Source organism: Bubalus kerabau, chromosome 2, assembly GCF_029407905.1.
Source record: "Bubalus kerabau isolate K-KA32 ecotype Philippines breed swamp buffalo chromosome 2, PCC_UOA_SB_1v2, whole genome shotgun sequence".
NCBI lineage: Eukaryota > Metazoa > Chordata > Mammalia > Artiodactyla > Bovidae > Bubalus > Bubalus kerabau.
Genome location: NC_073625.1, coordinates 172903609 through 172919079, shown reverse-complemented (window position 1 = coordinate 172919079; position 15471 = coordinate 172903609). Strand labels below are relative to the sequence as shown.

Genomic DNA, 15471 nt, shown 5'->3' with positions numbered 1-15471 from the left:
CCTTTTGAGTTCCTCTTCACTTTCTGCCATAAGGGTGGTGTCATCTGCATATCTGAGGTTATTGATATTTCTCCCGGCAATCTTGATTCCAGCTTGTGCTTCTTCCAGCCCAGCGTTTCTCCTGATGTACTCTGCATAGAAGTTAAATAAACAGGGTGACAATATACAGCCTTGATGTACTCCTTTTCCTATTTGGAACCAGTCTGTTGTTCCATGTCCAGTTCTAACTGTTGCTTCCTGACCTGCATACAAATTTCTCAAGAGGCAGATCAGATGGTCTGGTATTCCCATCTCTTGAAGAATTTTCCACAGTTTATTGTGATCCACACAGTCAAAGGCTTTGGCATAGTCAATAAAGCAGAAATAGATGGTTTTCTGGAATTCTCTTGCTTTTTCGATGATCCAGCAGATGTTGGCAATTTGATCTCTGGTTCCTCTGCCTTTTCTAAAACCAGCTTGAACATCAGGAAGTTCACGGTTCACACATTGCTGACGCCTGGCGTGGGGAATTTTGAGCATTACTTTACTAGCGTGTGAGATGAGTGCAATTGTGCGGTAGTTTGAGCATTCTTTGGCATTGCCTTTCTTTGGTATTGGAATGAAAACTGACCTTTTCCGGTCCTGTGGCCACTGCTGAGTTTTCCAAATTTGCTGGCATATTGAGTGCAGCACTTTCACAGCATCATCTTTCAGGATTTGGAATAGCTCAACTGGAATTCTATCACCCATTGACACAGATTCAAACACCAATATAAATGGATATGAGGTTTAAGTGAATCCTGTAATCTATTTTTAATATCACTGCAAACATACAAGAACAAAAGCTTATGAAATCATTCTCAAATGTTTAATTAAAATCCATATAGCATTTAACATGTATAGATGTTTAAACTCTTTCAGTGACTCATATTTTAAAATCCTTTTACACAACATTTTGAGGCTAACTTCATGCCAAAAATCTACAAATGTACAGTTTAACAGAAAAATACATTTGGAGTCCATTCCAATGCAAGTTGAAAACACTTTAATTGCAGACAATGTATAGATATTTAAAAAACAAAAGCTAAAAAATGAGCACATAAAAGTCTTCCCTTTTGAATTTTTAATAAAATACTGCTCTGTATAAGATCTAATGAAAAATTCCAGTTAATTATAAAATACTTTTGTGAGGGAAAAAAAGAATTAAGATCTATATGTATGAATTATACTTACTTCTATTGTTTAAATGAAAAAAATGTTGAACATGTTGATGATACAGTACACTATTACTCATATATTAAAATAGATGCAAACACTCAAAGAAGCAATTGGATGCAGGCAAAAGAAAATATGAGACTTAAGGCCAAAAAAGCCCCTAAGTTCCAAAACAAACAAAAAATTCACTCCTATTACTTCATGAGAAAACAGTATGAAGATTTGGTTCCAATCACTAAAACATCTACAGGCATTTAATTATTTGGCCTTGGCAATTTACTAGTATGTCAACTGCTGAAATAACAGCAATAGGTGTATTGTTGGAAAAAAATTAATTTTTATAGGTTTAAATACGTAAAACTTTATCTACTGGAAACCAGAGTCTCCATCACAAATTGCACTTGAGATGGCTGAATGCATTGATTGAGCAAGGCATTATTGTTGGTTCACTGATACACACAAACACACACAAAAGCAGCTATGGATTTGTGATATTCTTAACTACGAAGACTAGTATCTGTTTTCCTCTCTCTGAAAGACGCATCAGTGGTGTTGGAGATAAGCCAGTGAAACTCCAGCCTGTCCTCGTTCTGATCGTCATGGTCTCTTACTGCTCCCTGGTGGAAGATGGAGCAGTCTGAGGGAAATATCAGCCAGCTCTTTCTGAAACATCCTATCTAGGAAAGGAAGCTCCTGCAAAAGACTGCTTCACTGACAAAGCTTATAAGATGTACAGAAAGAACACTGCCAGTTTAAGGTCTGTCACTCTCTAGAAAAATGATAAGGGGACTTCTGTGATTCTTTTTTTTTTTCTTTTTCCAGAGGTAGAGAATGTCTGTCATTTCTCTCCAATAAATGAATTCCGCTCCCCAGTAAAAACACGATTTGGAAGCAAGATGGTACTAAGAAATATAGCAAGCTCAGAAAGCTGAGAAATCATACATAGTGGCTTTTAAAAAAAAGAGGCTCTGGACAATGAGATGAAGCATATTAGAATGAACTTTAGTGGGGAGGGGGACAATTCTAGCTATCTTAAACTAGACAATCACTATGATAATGTATGATTTACTAATACAAATAGAACAGATGATTTAAAAGTGAGTAAATAAATCACTGCAGTTCATCTATGTCCTTGAGCTAGGAAGAGTATAGTCTGAAAATGCAGTGAAGGACAGGTCTTATTTAACTGGTCTCCTTCTGCCTTCTGCCTTCTGCCTCCCTATCTGCCCCTCCTCCCAAATCCAGACTAGTTTGAAAAATATCAGTTTAAAACCAAAGCAAGTACCTGATCATGAAAAAGGAAATAAGCAACAAAACCCGCAGCAAGAGTTCTTCATCTCTCCCACCAAGAGGAAAAAAAAGATCAAACTTTTGTTTGCCAGTTCTAAAAGAACTACTTATCCCTCTGAACAGCAAGGAAAGTCTTAAATTGAAACCAAAGTACACATAGAGGTGAAATTAATTTTTCAGGCAACTGAGTCCCAGATGTTTAAGACATGAGTCTGCATAATATTTAAATCAATTAATACAGTCTATCCGTAAAATGCTAAGACTCAGGTAATGTATTGGAAATGGTGAAAAGGACTGAAAGGACCAAGCTTCAGAATTCACTTAATCTGCTCAAAAAAAACCAAAAAACAAAAAAAAAACCACTTTATTGAACAAGGTTATCTAGAAATAATGTTTTAGTAAGGACAGGAAAGTTTAAATAGATTCAGCTGCTCTTGTGATGTGGAAACATGAAGCATTTTGGGGAACCTGCTCTTCTGTGCTCTACACAGTCCACAGTTTCCACACACAGTCCACAACAGATTCAGCAGTTGAATGGGCATATTTCTAAATTTTGGGGTAGGCTGAGTCTGTGCCATCCACAAAGGAAAAACTGTAAGTTTCCCAAATCTATCAGTGGATCTAGACTTCTCAAGACTATCATGAGATACAGTCTCTGCTTCTTACATCCTCTCCAGAGAGAGCACATCTATTGCTCTCAGGCCCATCTCTGGAATAGGTGTACAAGGTGAAGAAAATATAGACGAATGCATGATACTATCTGGTCATTATGGGTTTCTCTCCCATTTTAATCTCTCTTTAGTCTTGAGTTGCTTTAGGAGAAGAAGGAAAAGAAAACACTTATTGCCTATCCATCTAGAACTGTCAGTTTGCTTTGTTTGAATATTGAGGAAACCTCCTTATATGGGTTCAGTGGCACTATGCTTATCAAAGTTTCTCTTGAAGTTTTTGGAAGATGGCATGTGCTCCTTCTTCAGTGCTTAAATAAAGATGTGGGCTGTACACTGTTCATATAGGGTGGTCACAGAGAAATGATGAGTGAGGCAGTTCTTGAATGCTGGAGTTTGTACAGTTACATAAGGTGAAAAATATCATACACTATAAAGTAGTAGAGGTTAACATAATCTTATTGTCACAATTCAACTTTTTTGTATTTCCATAAAAAAAAAATTACTTTGTGAGGCAAAGAGGACAAACTCTGAGAATTACTTGAGCCTCATTACTTCAGATCCTACTACAGAGAAACATGTATTCCCAAAAATGAAATGTTGGGAACCAATGAACATCTGAATCTAGGAAAATTAATAGAAAATAAAATCACAGAAACTCACATGACTATCATAAATGACAAATAATGAACACTTATTTCATACTAAAGGCACTACTAATATACAAATATCCTATTAACACTTAGAGAAACTCTTAACATTTAGCAGTTAGAGAAAGAAATCCATTTAACTCAATAGTAGCATTTTAAAAAACAGACTAAGACTCACGGCAGAGTTTTCAATGAGCCAAATGAAACTAAATATAATAATAAGCAGCTCCATACAAAGATTGTGGTTCCTACTTTTAAAATACTTTTAAAAAAGTATGATAACTTACTTCCTTAAAAATATAAGCATATCACAAAAACTAAAGCATAAATATATATATGTATATATATATGTATATAAATCCAGGCCCTGGTACCACTGAGAAATTTTCATAAACTCTGATATAATTTCAACAGCCACAGGTTGAATAACACACACCCACACATGACATGTACAGATAAAATGCCAGAGTCACTGCACAGTTCAGCATAAAGCTAAAAGTATGGAGAGGGAACGAGGATGGGCATTTGTCATGTAAATAACACATATTATATACTAATTGTGCCTGTGCAAACCTTGGAATTTTTAAAAATTTAGAATTTCATCATCCCAGGAAACACTACTCATGGATCAACAATGGAGCTGTCATGTATGTTTAAGTAAGCAAGTAAAAAGCTAAACAAAAGGGTAATACATTTTAATTAATTACATGATTAATATTTTGTACTTCTATCAGAAGATTAATTTGTAATCATTATACCCTGTAGATTTTGAAACTTAATTTTTTATTAGAGGTTAACTAATGCTGGTTCTTGAATAATCTAAAAAATTGTAATTATTTCCTCAAATCTAGATCACTATGTATAGTTCTAAGCAGTTAAATGAAATATTCTGATCAGTATTCTGAAATTGCTTTGGTACAAAATGGAGAATAAAGCAAAACTGGCAGCACCAGCACAATGTGATCACGTCACAACAGGTCTAAAGGGCCCTCAGAGATGACGTAATGTGATCACGTCACAACAGGTCTAAAGGACCCTCAGAGATAACAGAACATAAGTTAAAATACCTATAAATAAGTGCCACTCTCCTGACAATTCTATTACATCATTAAAAAGAGAAATAAAATCTACATTCAGTAAATTATACTTGAGGCCCAATTTTCATGCTCCATTTAATTATCCCTCAATGACAGTGTAAAAAAAAAATGTTTATTATTATTGCAGTACCGTGTCTAATTCATAGTTCAGGATGCTTTTAATGACAAGGCCAATGGTTAGAGTGGTACATGTGAATGCTCAGTCCACTGATAGTATTTTAACACAAGGTTTTAGTTTAGTTTTTTTTTTTTTACAGCTTTATTGAGGTATAATTGATGTAAAACAAATTGTACATACTTAAGATGCACAATTTGATTTACAGTCTTTTAAATAGCATGAAAGTGCCTGGCAACTAGAAAATGAAAAAATTTAATTGAAATGTATTGTTTTAAAATAGTACATTGTAATTTCTTGTGAGACACAGATATGGATTTATAAAAAGGTGGGAGGAAAGGAAAGAAATTTAATTCCAAGTACCAAATTTATTCAGAAGGTTTAGAAACGCCAAAATTGACAGCCAGTTTTCTTGATTTTCTTCTTGAAGAGCTTGGTGCCAACTTCTGGTGAGGCATACTATGGCCTGGGGAAGCAGCTGCAACTTGAAAAGAAGATGCAGGTTGAGGGATCTGAGAGGATGGTAAGGAAGCTGATGAAGTCTCCTGTGGAATTCCTTTGGTGACATCAGAAGATGCTGACTGGCTAGTGTGAAGCGGGGTGACTTGATAACTCTGGGCCTCCTTATTCTCAAAGTTCTTTTTGTTTGCAACTCTTTTTTTAGTTACCTTTGAGGAATAAAAGAATAATTAATTAACAATGTAGGCAAAAAAAACTAGTGTCAGAAAATACCATAAATCACGCTGCTAATACTTGTCAAGCATTGCTGACTTGTGACTTTCACTTATAATCTCCAAACCAGACTTTAGAAATTCAAGGAATGTAGTTATGAATAAGATATTTTAAATTTATCCATAATTTCAGTATAAAGAAAATTTATGTTCCTGATTTTAAATCACTGTTTTAGAAAAGGATATTATTACTTGTTACAATTATTTATTAGAACACAAACTCAGACAGCAGGAATTAGGTTAGACGGTTCACCAGTGGTCAAAATATATTCTCAGTACCCACTCCAGTACTGATCAGGCTTCTACTTGGCACTGAGTGTGAAATCACTGAATAAATAAAATTTTATCAATAGCTTTGAACAGTAAAAAAATTCTCTTAAAAATATAGCAATTCTCTTCTTGGTCTCACCTGTAGAGGTATGAACTGATTGTGTACACCAGCTGACATTCCCCCAGCCATTGGCATGGTCCCAGCATACGATGTATGATGGAAGGGCTTCCCAGGAACTGGCATTGGTGGTCCCCATGGCACTGAGCCAAAGAGATGAGATGATGAAGGCATGATATTAGCTATTAAAAATCATGGAAAAGCTATTTTAGTAAAATGGCATCATTAAAGCCCTGAAATTTAAGACCTCCCTTTGCTAATTTTCCTTTTAGCTTATTTCACTTTGGCAAAGAGCATACACTTAAGTTCTATTTAACCTTGCTTACAACATTCAAAGTCCTCTTAAGGAACATGAAACACCTACATTCAGCTTATCATTATGCAGTCTGGCCTATGAAGGCCAATAGTACCTTATATTGATACAAGCCTTAGGAATATTTGTAATGCTATTTAAAAAAAAAATAGGGTCATTAATCTGTCCCTTGGGGGAGAAAAGCCAGGGCAGAAAGAGAGAAATCTTAAGGATCTCACCTGCCCCCAATGCTAAGTTGCTTCCATAGTGATCCCAGCCTACAAAAAAAAAAAAAAAAAAAAAAACAGAAAAGCTCAAGTCTTGAAATTTGATCACTTTCATATGATATACACAATCTTTCTCTTCCCTATTCTAACATTTGTAATTCAAGAATTAAAAAAAAAAAAATCTCACAGCTTGTTTCTTGCTGAAAGTGCACTGAATCAGGGGTTCCCAAAACTGATTTGTTTGTCTGAATCACACGGAAGCTTGTGAAATCCAGATTCCTGGGCAAAGCTCCAGACCCACTAATCAGACTCTGAGGGCCCAGGAATCTGTATTGTTAATAAGCTCCACAAGTGATCCTTACACAGTCTGTACCAGTGCAGTATTTGTGAACTACTGCATTGAACAGTAACAACCAAGACTGGCACACTGCCACCAAACAAAGTCTGTACTGTGCTCAAAGTTTCTTTATAGAGAGAGAAAAAAGCAGACAGAATTTAAGACTATACAGTCAACTAAAACTCAGCTATGTTTGAGAGAAGCTTGTGAGTATACCCTTAGATAACTTATATGTACTAATTACTTAAAACTAATTTATATATAGTTGCTGGATTTTTTTGATGTGGGTAATTTTTAAAACTTTTAATGAATTCATTACAATATTGCTTCTGTTTTTATGCTTTTGGTTTTTTGGGCCATCAGGCATATGGGATCCTAGCTCCCAACCAGGTATTGAACCTGCATTGGAAGGTGAAGTGTTAACCAATGGACCGTCAGGGAAATTTCCTGGATTCATTTTTGAAAGTGAAAAAGCAATCAAAATGGATTTTCCAAGTTATAGTGGACTTACTACCTTGAGTTATATGAAAACATCAGATTTATTATGCCATAAAAATGTTATGACTAACCATTGTTTATACAGGCAAAGGAATGCCAGTAATAGTATAGTAACAAAATTGTGGGTTTTGTTATCAGATAGATTTGCTTTTGAATGCTACTACTGCTACTTAGTAAGTTATGGCCTCAGACAAATTGCATTTTTTAAACAAATCAAAGTAAAAATAATTATACACATACATATTGTAATAAAAAGGGTTTTCAACAAAATATAGCAGTCATCTGGTCCCTCCCAGGTTTAACTGTTTTAGCTATTTATTTGCATACTGTTCAATAATTTGCTTATACTACTAGCTGATTTTTCAACGTTAGGCATTTTTAGACTAAAACTACTATGATAGATCAAAATTCAGTTCTTTTATACCACCCTTCACTACTTGCCCTGTCCTCCCAATATATTATAATATTCGTTTAAAAAATACAGTGTTTGTGGTATGTCACTATATAAATATTATCACTTCAAAGCCAAGTAGGGTACTCTCATTATTTTTTGTTCCTTGTAAAACTTAAAAAACTCTTTTAAGAGTAATTATCTTTTAAAAGCACCTTAGTCTTCTATGCACCTATCCTTCATGTTTTTTTCCAAATGCTGCCATCCATCAGATCATTATCTCACCTGCCAAGACCTTCCTCTGCCCTCTCAATTGAGACCAGTTACTTTCTACACCTGGTGAGCAGCTGGCATTCTGGAATTTCCATTCATTGCATAAATATATTAGGTATCGTGCAGTTTAGTTTCATGTGTGTGTGTGAAAGTCGCTCAGTCGTGTCCAACACTTTGCAACCCCATGGACAATTCTCCAGGCCAGAATACTGAAGTGGGTAGCCTTTCCCTTCTCCATGGGATCTTCCCAATCCAGGATTGAACCCAGGTCTCCCACACTGCGGGGAGATTCTTTACCAGCTATGCCACACGGGAAGCCTAAGAATACTGGAGTAGGTAGCCTATCCCTTCTCTAGGGGATCTTCCTGGCCCAGAAATCAAACCAGGGTCTCCTGCATCGCAGGCAGATTCTTTACCTACTGAGCTATCAGGGAAGTCTTTAGTCTCATGGTTTTCTTTAAAACAAACAAACAAACAAAAAAAACTATTGCTTTGCTTTTTGGATGCAGAATTCAGTAACTTCTAAAGAAGAGTACATAATAAGTAAATTTGCCTGTCTGAAAGGTCTTCATTCTACCCTTGCACTAGATTCACACTTTAGCTTTACAGAGAAATCTAAGATGAAACTAATTCTGTCTCAGGATTTTGAGGTAATCAATGTTCAACTGCTTTCTAGCTTCTAGTCTCTGTTCAATGATGCAAAAACATTCTGATTTTTGATCTTTTATTTGTATTTTTCCTTCATCTCTGACCTCTCTTTATTCAGTTCAGTCGCTCAGCTATGTCTGACTCTTTGCTACCCCATGGACTGTAGGATGCCAGGCTTCCCTGTCCATCACCAACTCCTGGAGTTTACTCAAACTCATGTCCATTGAGTCGGGGATGCCATCCAACCATCTCATTCTCTGTCGTCCCCTTCTCTTCCCGCCTTCTATCTTTCCCAGCATCAGGGTCTTTACAAATGAGTCAGTTCTTCGCTCAGGTAGCCAAAGTATTGGAGTTCCAGCTTCAGCATCAATCTTTCTAATGAATATTCAGGATTGATTTTCCTTTAGGATGGACTGGTTGGATTTCCTTGCAGTCTAAGGGACTCTCAAGAGTTTTCTCCAACAACACCATTCAAAAGCATCAATTCTTTGGTGCTCAGCTTTCTTTATTGTCCAACTCTCACATCCATACATGACCACTGGAAAAACAAGAGCCTTGACAAGATGGACCTTTGTTGGCAAAGCAATGTCTCTGCTTTTTAATATGCTGTCTAGGTTGGTTATAACTTTTCTTCCAAAGAGCAAGTGTCTTGTAATTTCATGGCTGCAATCACCATCTGCAGTGATTTTGGAGCCCCCCCAAAATAAAGTCTCTCACTGTTTCCACTGTTTCCCCATCTATTTGCCATGAAGTGATGGGACCAGATGCCATGAGCTTAGTTTTCTGAATGTTGAGTTTTAAGCCAAATTTTTCACTCTCTTCTTTCACTTTCATCAAGAGGCTCTTTAGTTCTTCTTCACTTTTTTGCCATAAGTGTGGTGTCATCTGAGTATCTGAGGTTATTGATACATTTCCTGGCAATCTTGATTCCAGTTTGAGCTTCATTGAGACCAGTGTTTCTCATGATATTCTGCATATAAGTTAAATAAGCAGGGTGACAATATACAGCCTTGACGTACTCCTTTCTTGATTTGGAACCAGTCTGTTATTCCATGTCCAGTTCTAACTGTTGCTTCATGATCTGCATATAGATTTCTCAGGAGGCAGATCAGGTGGTCTGGGATTCCCATCTCTTTCAGAATTTTCCACAGTTTATTGTGATCCACACAGTCAAAAGCTTTGGCACAGTCAATAAAACAGATGTGTTTCTGGAACTCTCTTGCTTTTTCGATGATCCAGCGGATGTTGACAATTTGATCTCTGGTTCCTCTGCCTTTTCTAAATCCAGCTTGAACACCTGGAGGTTCATGTACTGTTGAAGCCTGGCTTGGAGAATTTTGAGCATTACTTTGCTAGCATGTGAAATGAGTGCATCTGTGTGGTAGTTGGAGCATTCTTTGGCATTGCCTTTCTTTGGGATTGGAATGAAAACTGACCTTTTCCAGTCCTGTGGCCATTGCTGAGTTTCCAAATTTGCTGGCATATTGAGTGCAGCACTTTCATAGCATTATCTTTTAGGATCTGGAATAGCTCAACTGGAATTCCATCATCTCCACTAGCTTTGTTTGTAGTAACGCTTCCTAAGGCCCGCTTGGTTTCTCATTCCAGGATGTCTGGCTCTAGGTGAGTGATCATACCATCATGATTTTCTGGGTTGTGAAGATCTTTTCTGTATAGTTTTTCTGTGTATTCTTGCCCCCTCTTCTTAATATCTTCTGCTTCTGTTAGGTCCCTACCATTTCTGTCATTTACTGAGCCCATCTTTGCATGAAAAGTTCCCTTGGCATCTCAAATTTTCTTGAAGAGATCTTTAGTCTTTCCCATTCTATTGTTTTCCTCTACTTCTTTGCATTGATCACTGAGGAAGGCTTTCTTATCTCTCCTTGTTATTCTTTGGAACTGCATTCAGATGGGTATATCTTTCCTTTTCTCCTTTGCCTTTCACTTCTCTTCTTTTCATAGCTGTTTGTAAGGCCTTCTCAGACAACTGCTTTGCCTTTTTGCATTTCTTTTTCTTGGGGATGGTCTTTATCACCGCCTCTTGTACAATGTCATGAACCTCTGTTCATAGTTCTTCAGGTGCTCTATCAGATCTAATCCGTTGAATCTACTTGTCACTTCCATTGTATAATCATAAGGGATTTGATTTAGGTCATACCTGAATGGTCTAGAGGTTTTCCCTACTTTCTTCAATTTAAGTCTGAATTTGGCAATAAGGAGTTCATGATCTGAGCCACAGTCAGCTCCCGGTCTTCTTTTTGTTGACCATATAGAGCTTCTCCACCTTTGGCTGCAAAGAATACAATCAATCTGATTTCGGTATTGACCATCTGGTGATGTCCATGTGTAGAGTCTTCTCTTGTGTTGTTGGAAGAGGGTGTTTGCTACGACCAGTGTGTTCTCTTGACACAACTCTGTTAGCCTTTGCCCTGCTTCATTTTATACAACATGGCCAAACTTGCCTGTTACTCCAGGTATTTCTTGACTTCCTACTTTTGCATTCCAGTCCCCTATAATGAAAAGGACATCTTTTTTGGGTGTTAGTTCTAAAAGGTCTTGTAGGTCTTCATAGAACTGTTCAACTTCAGCTTCTTCAGCATTAATCGGTCAGGGCTTAGACTTAGATTACTGTGAAAATGAATGGTTTGCCTTGGAAATGAACAGAGATCATTCTGTCATTTTAGAGACTGCATCCAAGTACTGCATTTCGGACTCTGTTGTTGACTATGATGGCCACTCTATTTCTTCTAAGGGATTCTTGCCTGCAGTAGTAGATATAATGGTCATCTGAGTTAAATTCACCCATTTCAGTCCCTTTTAGTTTGCTGATTCCTAAAATGTCGATGTTCACTCTTGCCATCTCCTTTTTGACCACTTCCAATTTGCCTTGATTCATGGACCTAACCTTCCAGGTTCCTAAGCAATATTGCTCTTAACAGCATTGGACTTTACTTCCATACCAGTCACATCCACAACTGAGTGTTGTTTTTGCTTTATTGTTTCTCTTTATTACTGGTATTCTAAATTCCAAGGCAATCTGTGTCTCTCTTCATTTAGTGCTAAGCATCTGGTGGCCCTTTCAGTTTATAGATGCATGTCCCTTGGTCAGAAGAAACTATTTCTTTGATAACTTTCCTTCTTCCCATGATCTCTGGTCTCTTTCTGGAACTCCAATTAGATAGGTATTGGATGTACGGACAGTTCCTCTAAATCTCTCTTACTTCTTATTTTCCTCCTTTTATGTTGATCTTTTTCCTGAGAGTTCTATGACTTTGCTTTACCTATTGAATTTAAAAATTTTGGCTCTACAATTTTTGTTCTCCAATTATTTATTATTCATGAATTCTTGTTCTTAATTTTTTTTTTGGTTGCAATACTGTTTCATTTCATAAGAATGCTAACCAAAGCTGTCTCTGAAGTTCTCTTCTTTCCAACACGATCTCCAGATCCCTTTCATTTATCTTCGTTTAGGCTCTTATAGCGGAGAAGGCAATGGCACCCTACTTCAGTACTCTTGCCTGGAAAATCCATGGACAGAGGAGCCAGGTAGGCTGCAGTTCATGGGTTCGCTAAGAGTTGGACACAACTGAGCGACTTCACTTTCACTTTTTACTTTCATACATTGGAGAAGGAAATGGCAATCCACTACAGTGTTCTTGCCTGGAGAATCCCAGGGGTGGGGAAGCCTGGTGGGCTGCCGTCCATGGGGTCGCACAGAGTCGGACATGACTGAAGTGACTTAGCAGCAGCAGCAGCAGGCTCTTATAGAGGTTTTCCTAAAATGTTCAGTGGTCTATTATTTCTTCATATTAAAGACCAAGACATTAAAACTATGATTAGAAGCAGTGTCAGTGTTGGGAGGGTATAGGGCTAGATGACTTGAGATCCTCAGCTTCTCTCTAGGATGACTGAATAGTGAGCCAGCCTTTTGGTTGGGACATCCTCCAAAACTTGGTGGGTCTTTCGCTTGGAATTCAATGAATTTCTCAAAAAACCATCCCCCAACTTCCTATCTGGGCTAAGGCTTGTTATAGCATGGGAATAGGATGGGAAAAGGAACTTTATGTAACCTCAGTTTCCAGCCTAGTATCTCATTCTCTATTCTGTACCTGGTGTCTCATATGTATGGAACCTTCTGGAGACCATACCTCCAGGCTTTTGCCTGTAGATGTTAACTGCTTGACTGTGTGGGGGAAGGCTCTGGGGAGGGGTTCCATCACTCTTGCTACAGATGTTGAACTGACCCCCTCTTTTCAGGCCATGCCGCTGATAGCGTCTGACACTTTCAAGTTGTGAATCTCTTGGGAACTGTGAGGGACAATCTGCTCATCTTTCGGTTTGTATCCTCTTTTATTCACTCTTCAGTCTGAACATAACCCTACTCTGTTGCATTGGTTTTTATTTCTCTTCTTTTCTCATCACAAACTGTTTTCAAATTCTAATGTGCATGAATCGCCAGTCCAGGTTGGATGCATGATACGGGATGCTTGGGGCTGGTGCACTGGGATGACCCAGAGGGATGGTACGGGGAGGGAGGTGGGAGGGGGGTTCAGGATGGGGAACACGTGTATACCCGTGGCAGATTCATGTTGATGTATGGCAAAACCAATACAATATTGTAAAGTAATTAACCTACAATTAAAATAAATAAATTTATATTAAATAAATAAAATGCAAAAAAAAATTCTAATGTGCTGATATTTCTTTTCTCATCTCTTTGTCTTTATAGGTTCACATTTAAAATAGTTTATCATTCAGTTTAATGGAGTCTGGGCAAAGAGAAGAGATAACCAGTTTAATACTCCCTGCATTTCTAGATAAATCTGCAGGCTCTGGTTTCAGGCTTACCCCTTACAACTCCTTACATTACTGAGATATTTAGATCATTTTTTGGTTTCCTTGAAGTGATGCTTCTTAAAAGAACTTTCTAAAAACAATAATTAAATGGTAACAATTTAGACGAGAAAGATACCTTACCAGTAGGCTGGGGAAAAACTGGAGGAATGGTTCCAGGTGGTACAGCTGGAGGATAACTTGGAAATATTGGTGGAGGCAAAGGGAAATTCACTCCTAAGGAGCCCTATGGAAGTATTTAAAGTTATAAAACAATGCATCAGAAACACCTAGAGGGATTACTTAAAGATTTAGTAGAGAATTCATGGGCAGTTCTCACCAATTGTTGTATAGCAAAAAGTGCAGCTTTTTCCTTGGCTTCATTTTCAGAATGGCACTGTGGCCCATGTACCAGTAAGCCGTTAGATAATTTTACCTGGCAAACTGTCATTGTCTAAAAAAAGAGAACAGGAATGTTTATGAAGTTATCTGTCCAGGAAGTTGACCTCCTTCTAGAAAGCTTAAACAAGTAGAATAATTTCATCTAACATTCTGTAAAAAAAAATTTCAAGAATTCAAAGAGGGACTATAGCTTAAGTTTTCAGTTATGATACAAAAACTTTAAAACTGTTGCCTTATCTTTCAGTGTTTACAAAGTTAAAATGATCTATCTCTAAGCTAGCTGAAGGGTCAGGAATCCTATTGTAAATGAAAGTCAGCTAAACTTTCTTCTTTACATCTAGGATCAGGAAACTAGGTTTCCTATTTGGTTTTGTATGTAAGATTTTATTGGAGCACAGCCAAGTCCACTCTTTTATGGTTTGCCTATACCTACTATAACTGCAGAGGGAAGTGACAGAGACCACATGGCCCACAAAGCCTGAAATATTTACTATCTGGCTGTTTATAGAAAAAATGTGCTGACCCCCTGCTTTCCACCATCCTTTAAATAGCAGACATTTTGCTAACATGAATTAACTGCCAAAATCTTAAAAACTCTGAAGTTCTGACTGATTTTATATTTACATTTGAATGATAATTCTTTACTGTATACTTTTTTCCTTTGATAAAAAAGATTTTTAAGAAAAATGGTTTTTCAGAAAGTAGTCATATTTATGTAGTAGTGACCTAGAGCCAGACATCCTGGAATGTGAAGTCAAGTGGGCCTTAGAAAGCATCACTACGAACAAAGCTAGTGGAGGTGATGGAATTCCAGTGGAGCTATTCCAAATCCTGAAAGATGATGCTGTGAAAATGCTGCACTCAATATGCCAGCAAATTTGGAAAACTCAGCAGTGGCCACAGGACTGGAAAAGGTCAGTTTTCATTCCAATCCCAAAGAAAGGCAATGCCAAAGAATGCTCAAAGTACCACACAATTGCACTCATCTCACACGCTAGTAAAGTAATGCTCAAAATTCCCCACGCCAGGCGTCAGCAATATGTGAACCGTGAACTTCCTGATGTTCAAGCTGGTTTTAGAAAAGGCAGAGGAACCAGAGATCAAATTGCCAACATCCGCTGGATCATCGAAAAAGCAAAAGAGTTCCAGAAAAACATCTATTTCTGCTTTATTGACTATGCCAAAGCCTTTGACTGTGTGGATCACAATAAACTGTGGAAAATTCTTCAAGAGATGGGAATACCAGACCACCTGATCTGTCTCTTGAGAAATTTGTATGCAGGTCAGGAAGCAACAGTTAGAACTGGACATGGAACAACAGACTGGTTCCAAATAGGAAAAGGAGTACGTCAAGGCTGTATATTGTCACCCTGTTTATTTAACTTCTATGCAGAGTACATCATGAGAAACGCTGGACTGGAAGAAACACAAGCTGGA

General features: G+C 37.4%; 1 protein-coding gene across 6 annotated transcripts in view; it reads right to left on the bottom strand.

Moving 5' to 3' along the window:
* Positions 1 to 825: 825 nt before the first annotated feature.
* Positions 826 to 15471, bottom strand: part of XRN1 (5'-3' exoribonuclease 1) — a 114892-nt gene continuing 100246 nt past the window's right edge. For 4 of the 6 annotated variants that reach the window (XM_055569453.1, XM_055569456.1, XM_055569457.1 and 1 more), the window contains 5 exons: positions 13973 to 14086; positions 13777 to 13879; positions 6665 to 6703; positions 6155 to 6315; positions 826 to 5682 (listed from right to left, as the gene is read on the bottom strand). In XM_055569453.1, coding sequence (XP_055425428.1) covers positions 5383 to 5682; positions 6155 to 6315; positions 6665 to 6703; positions 13777 to 13879; positions 13973 to 14086 — 717 coding nt within the window. In that variant the 3' untranslated portion in view covers positions 826 to 5382. The remainder of the gene's footprint in view (positions 5683 to 6154; positions 6316 to 6664; positions 6704 to 13776; positions 13880 to 13972; positions 14087 to 15471) is intronic. The other 2 variants (XM_055569455.1, XM_055569454.1) reach the window with 2 other exon arrangements.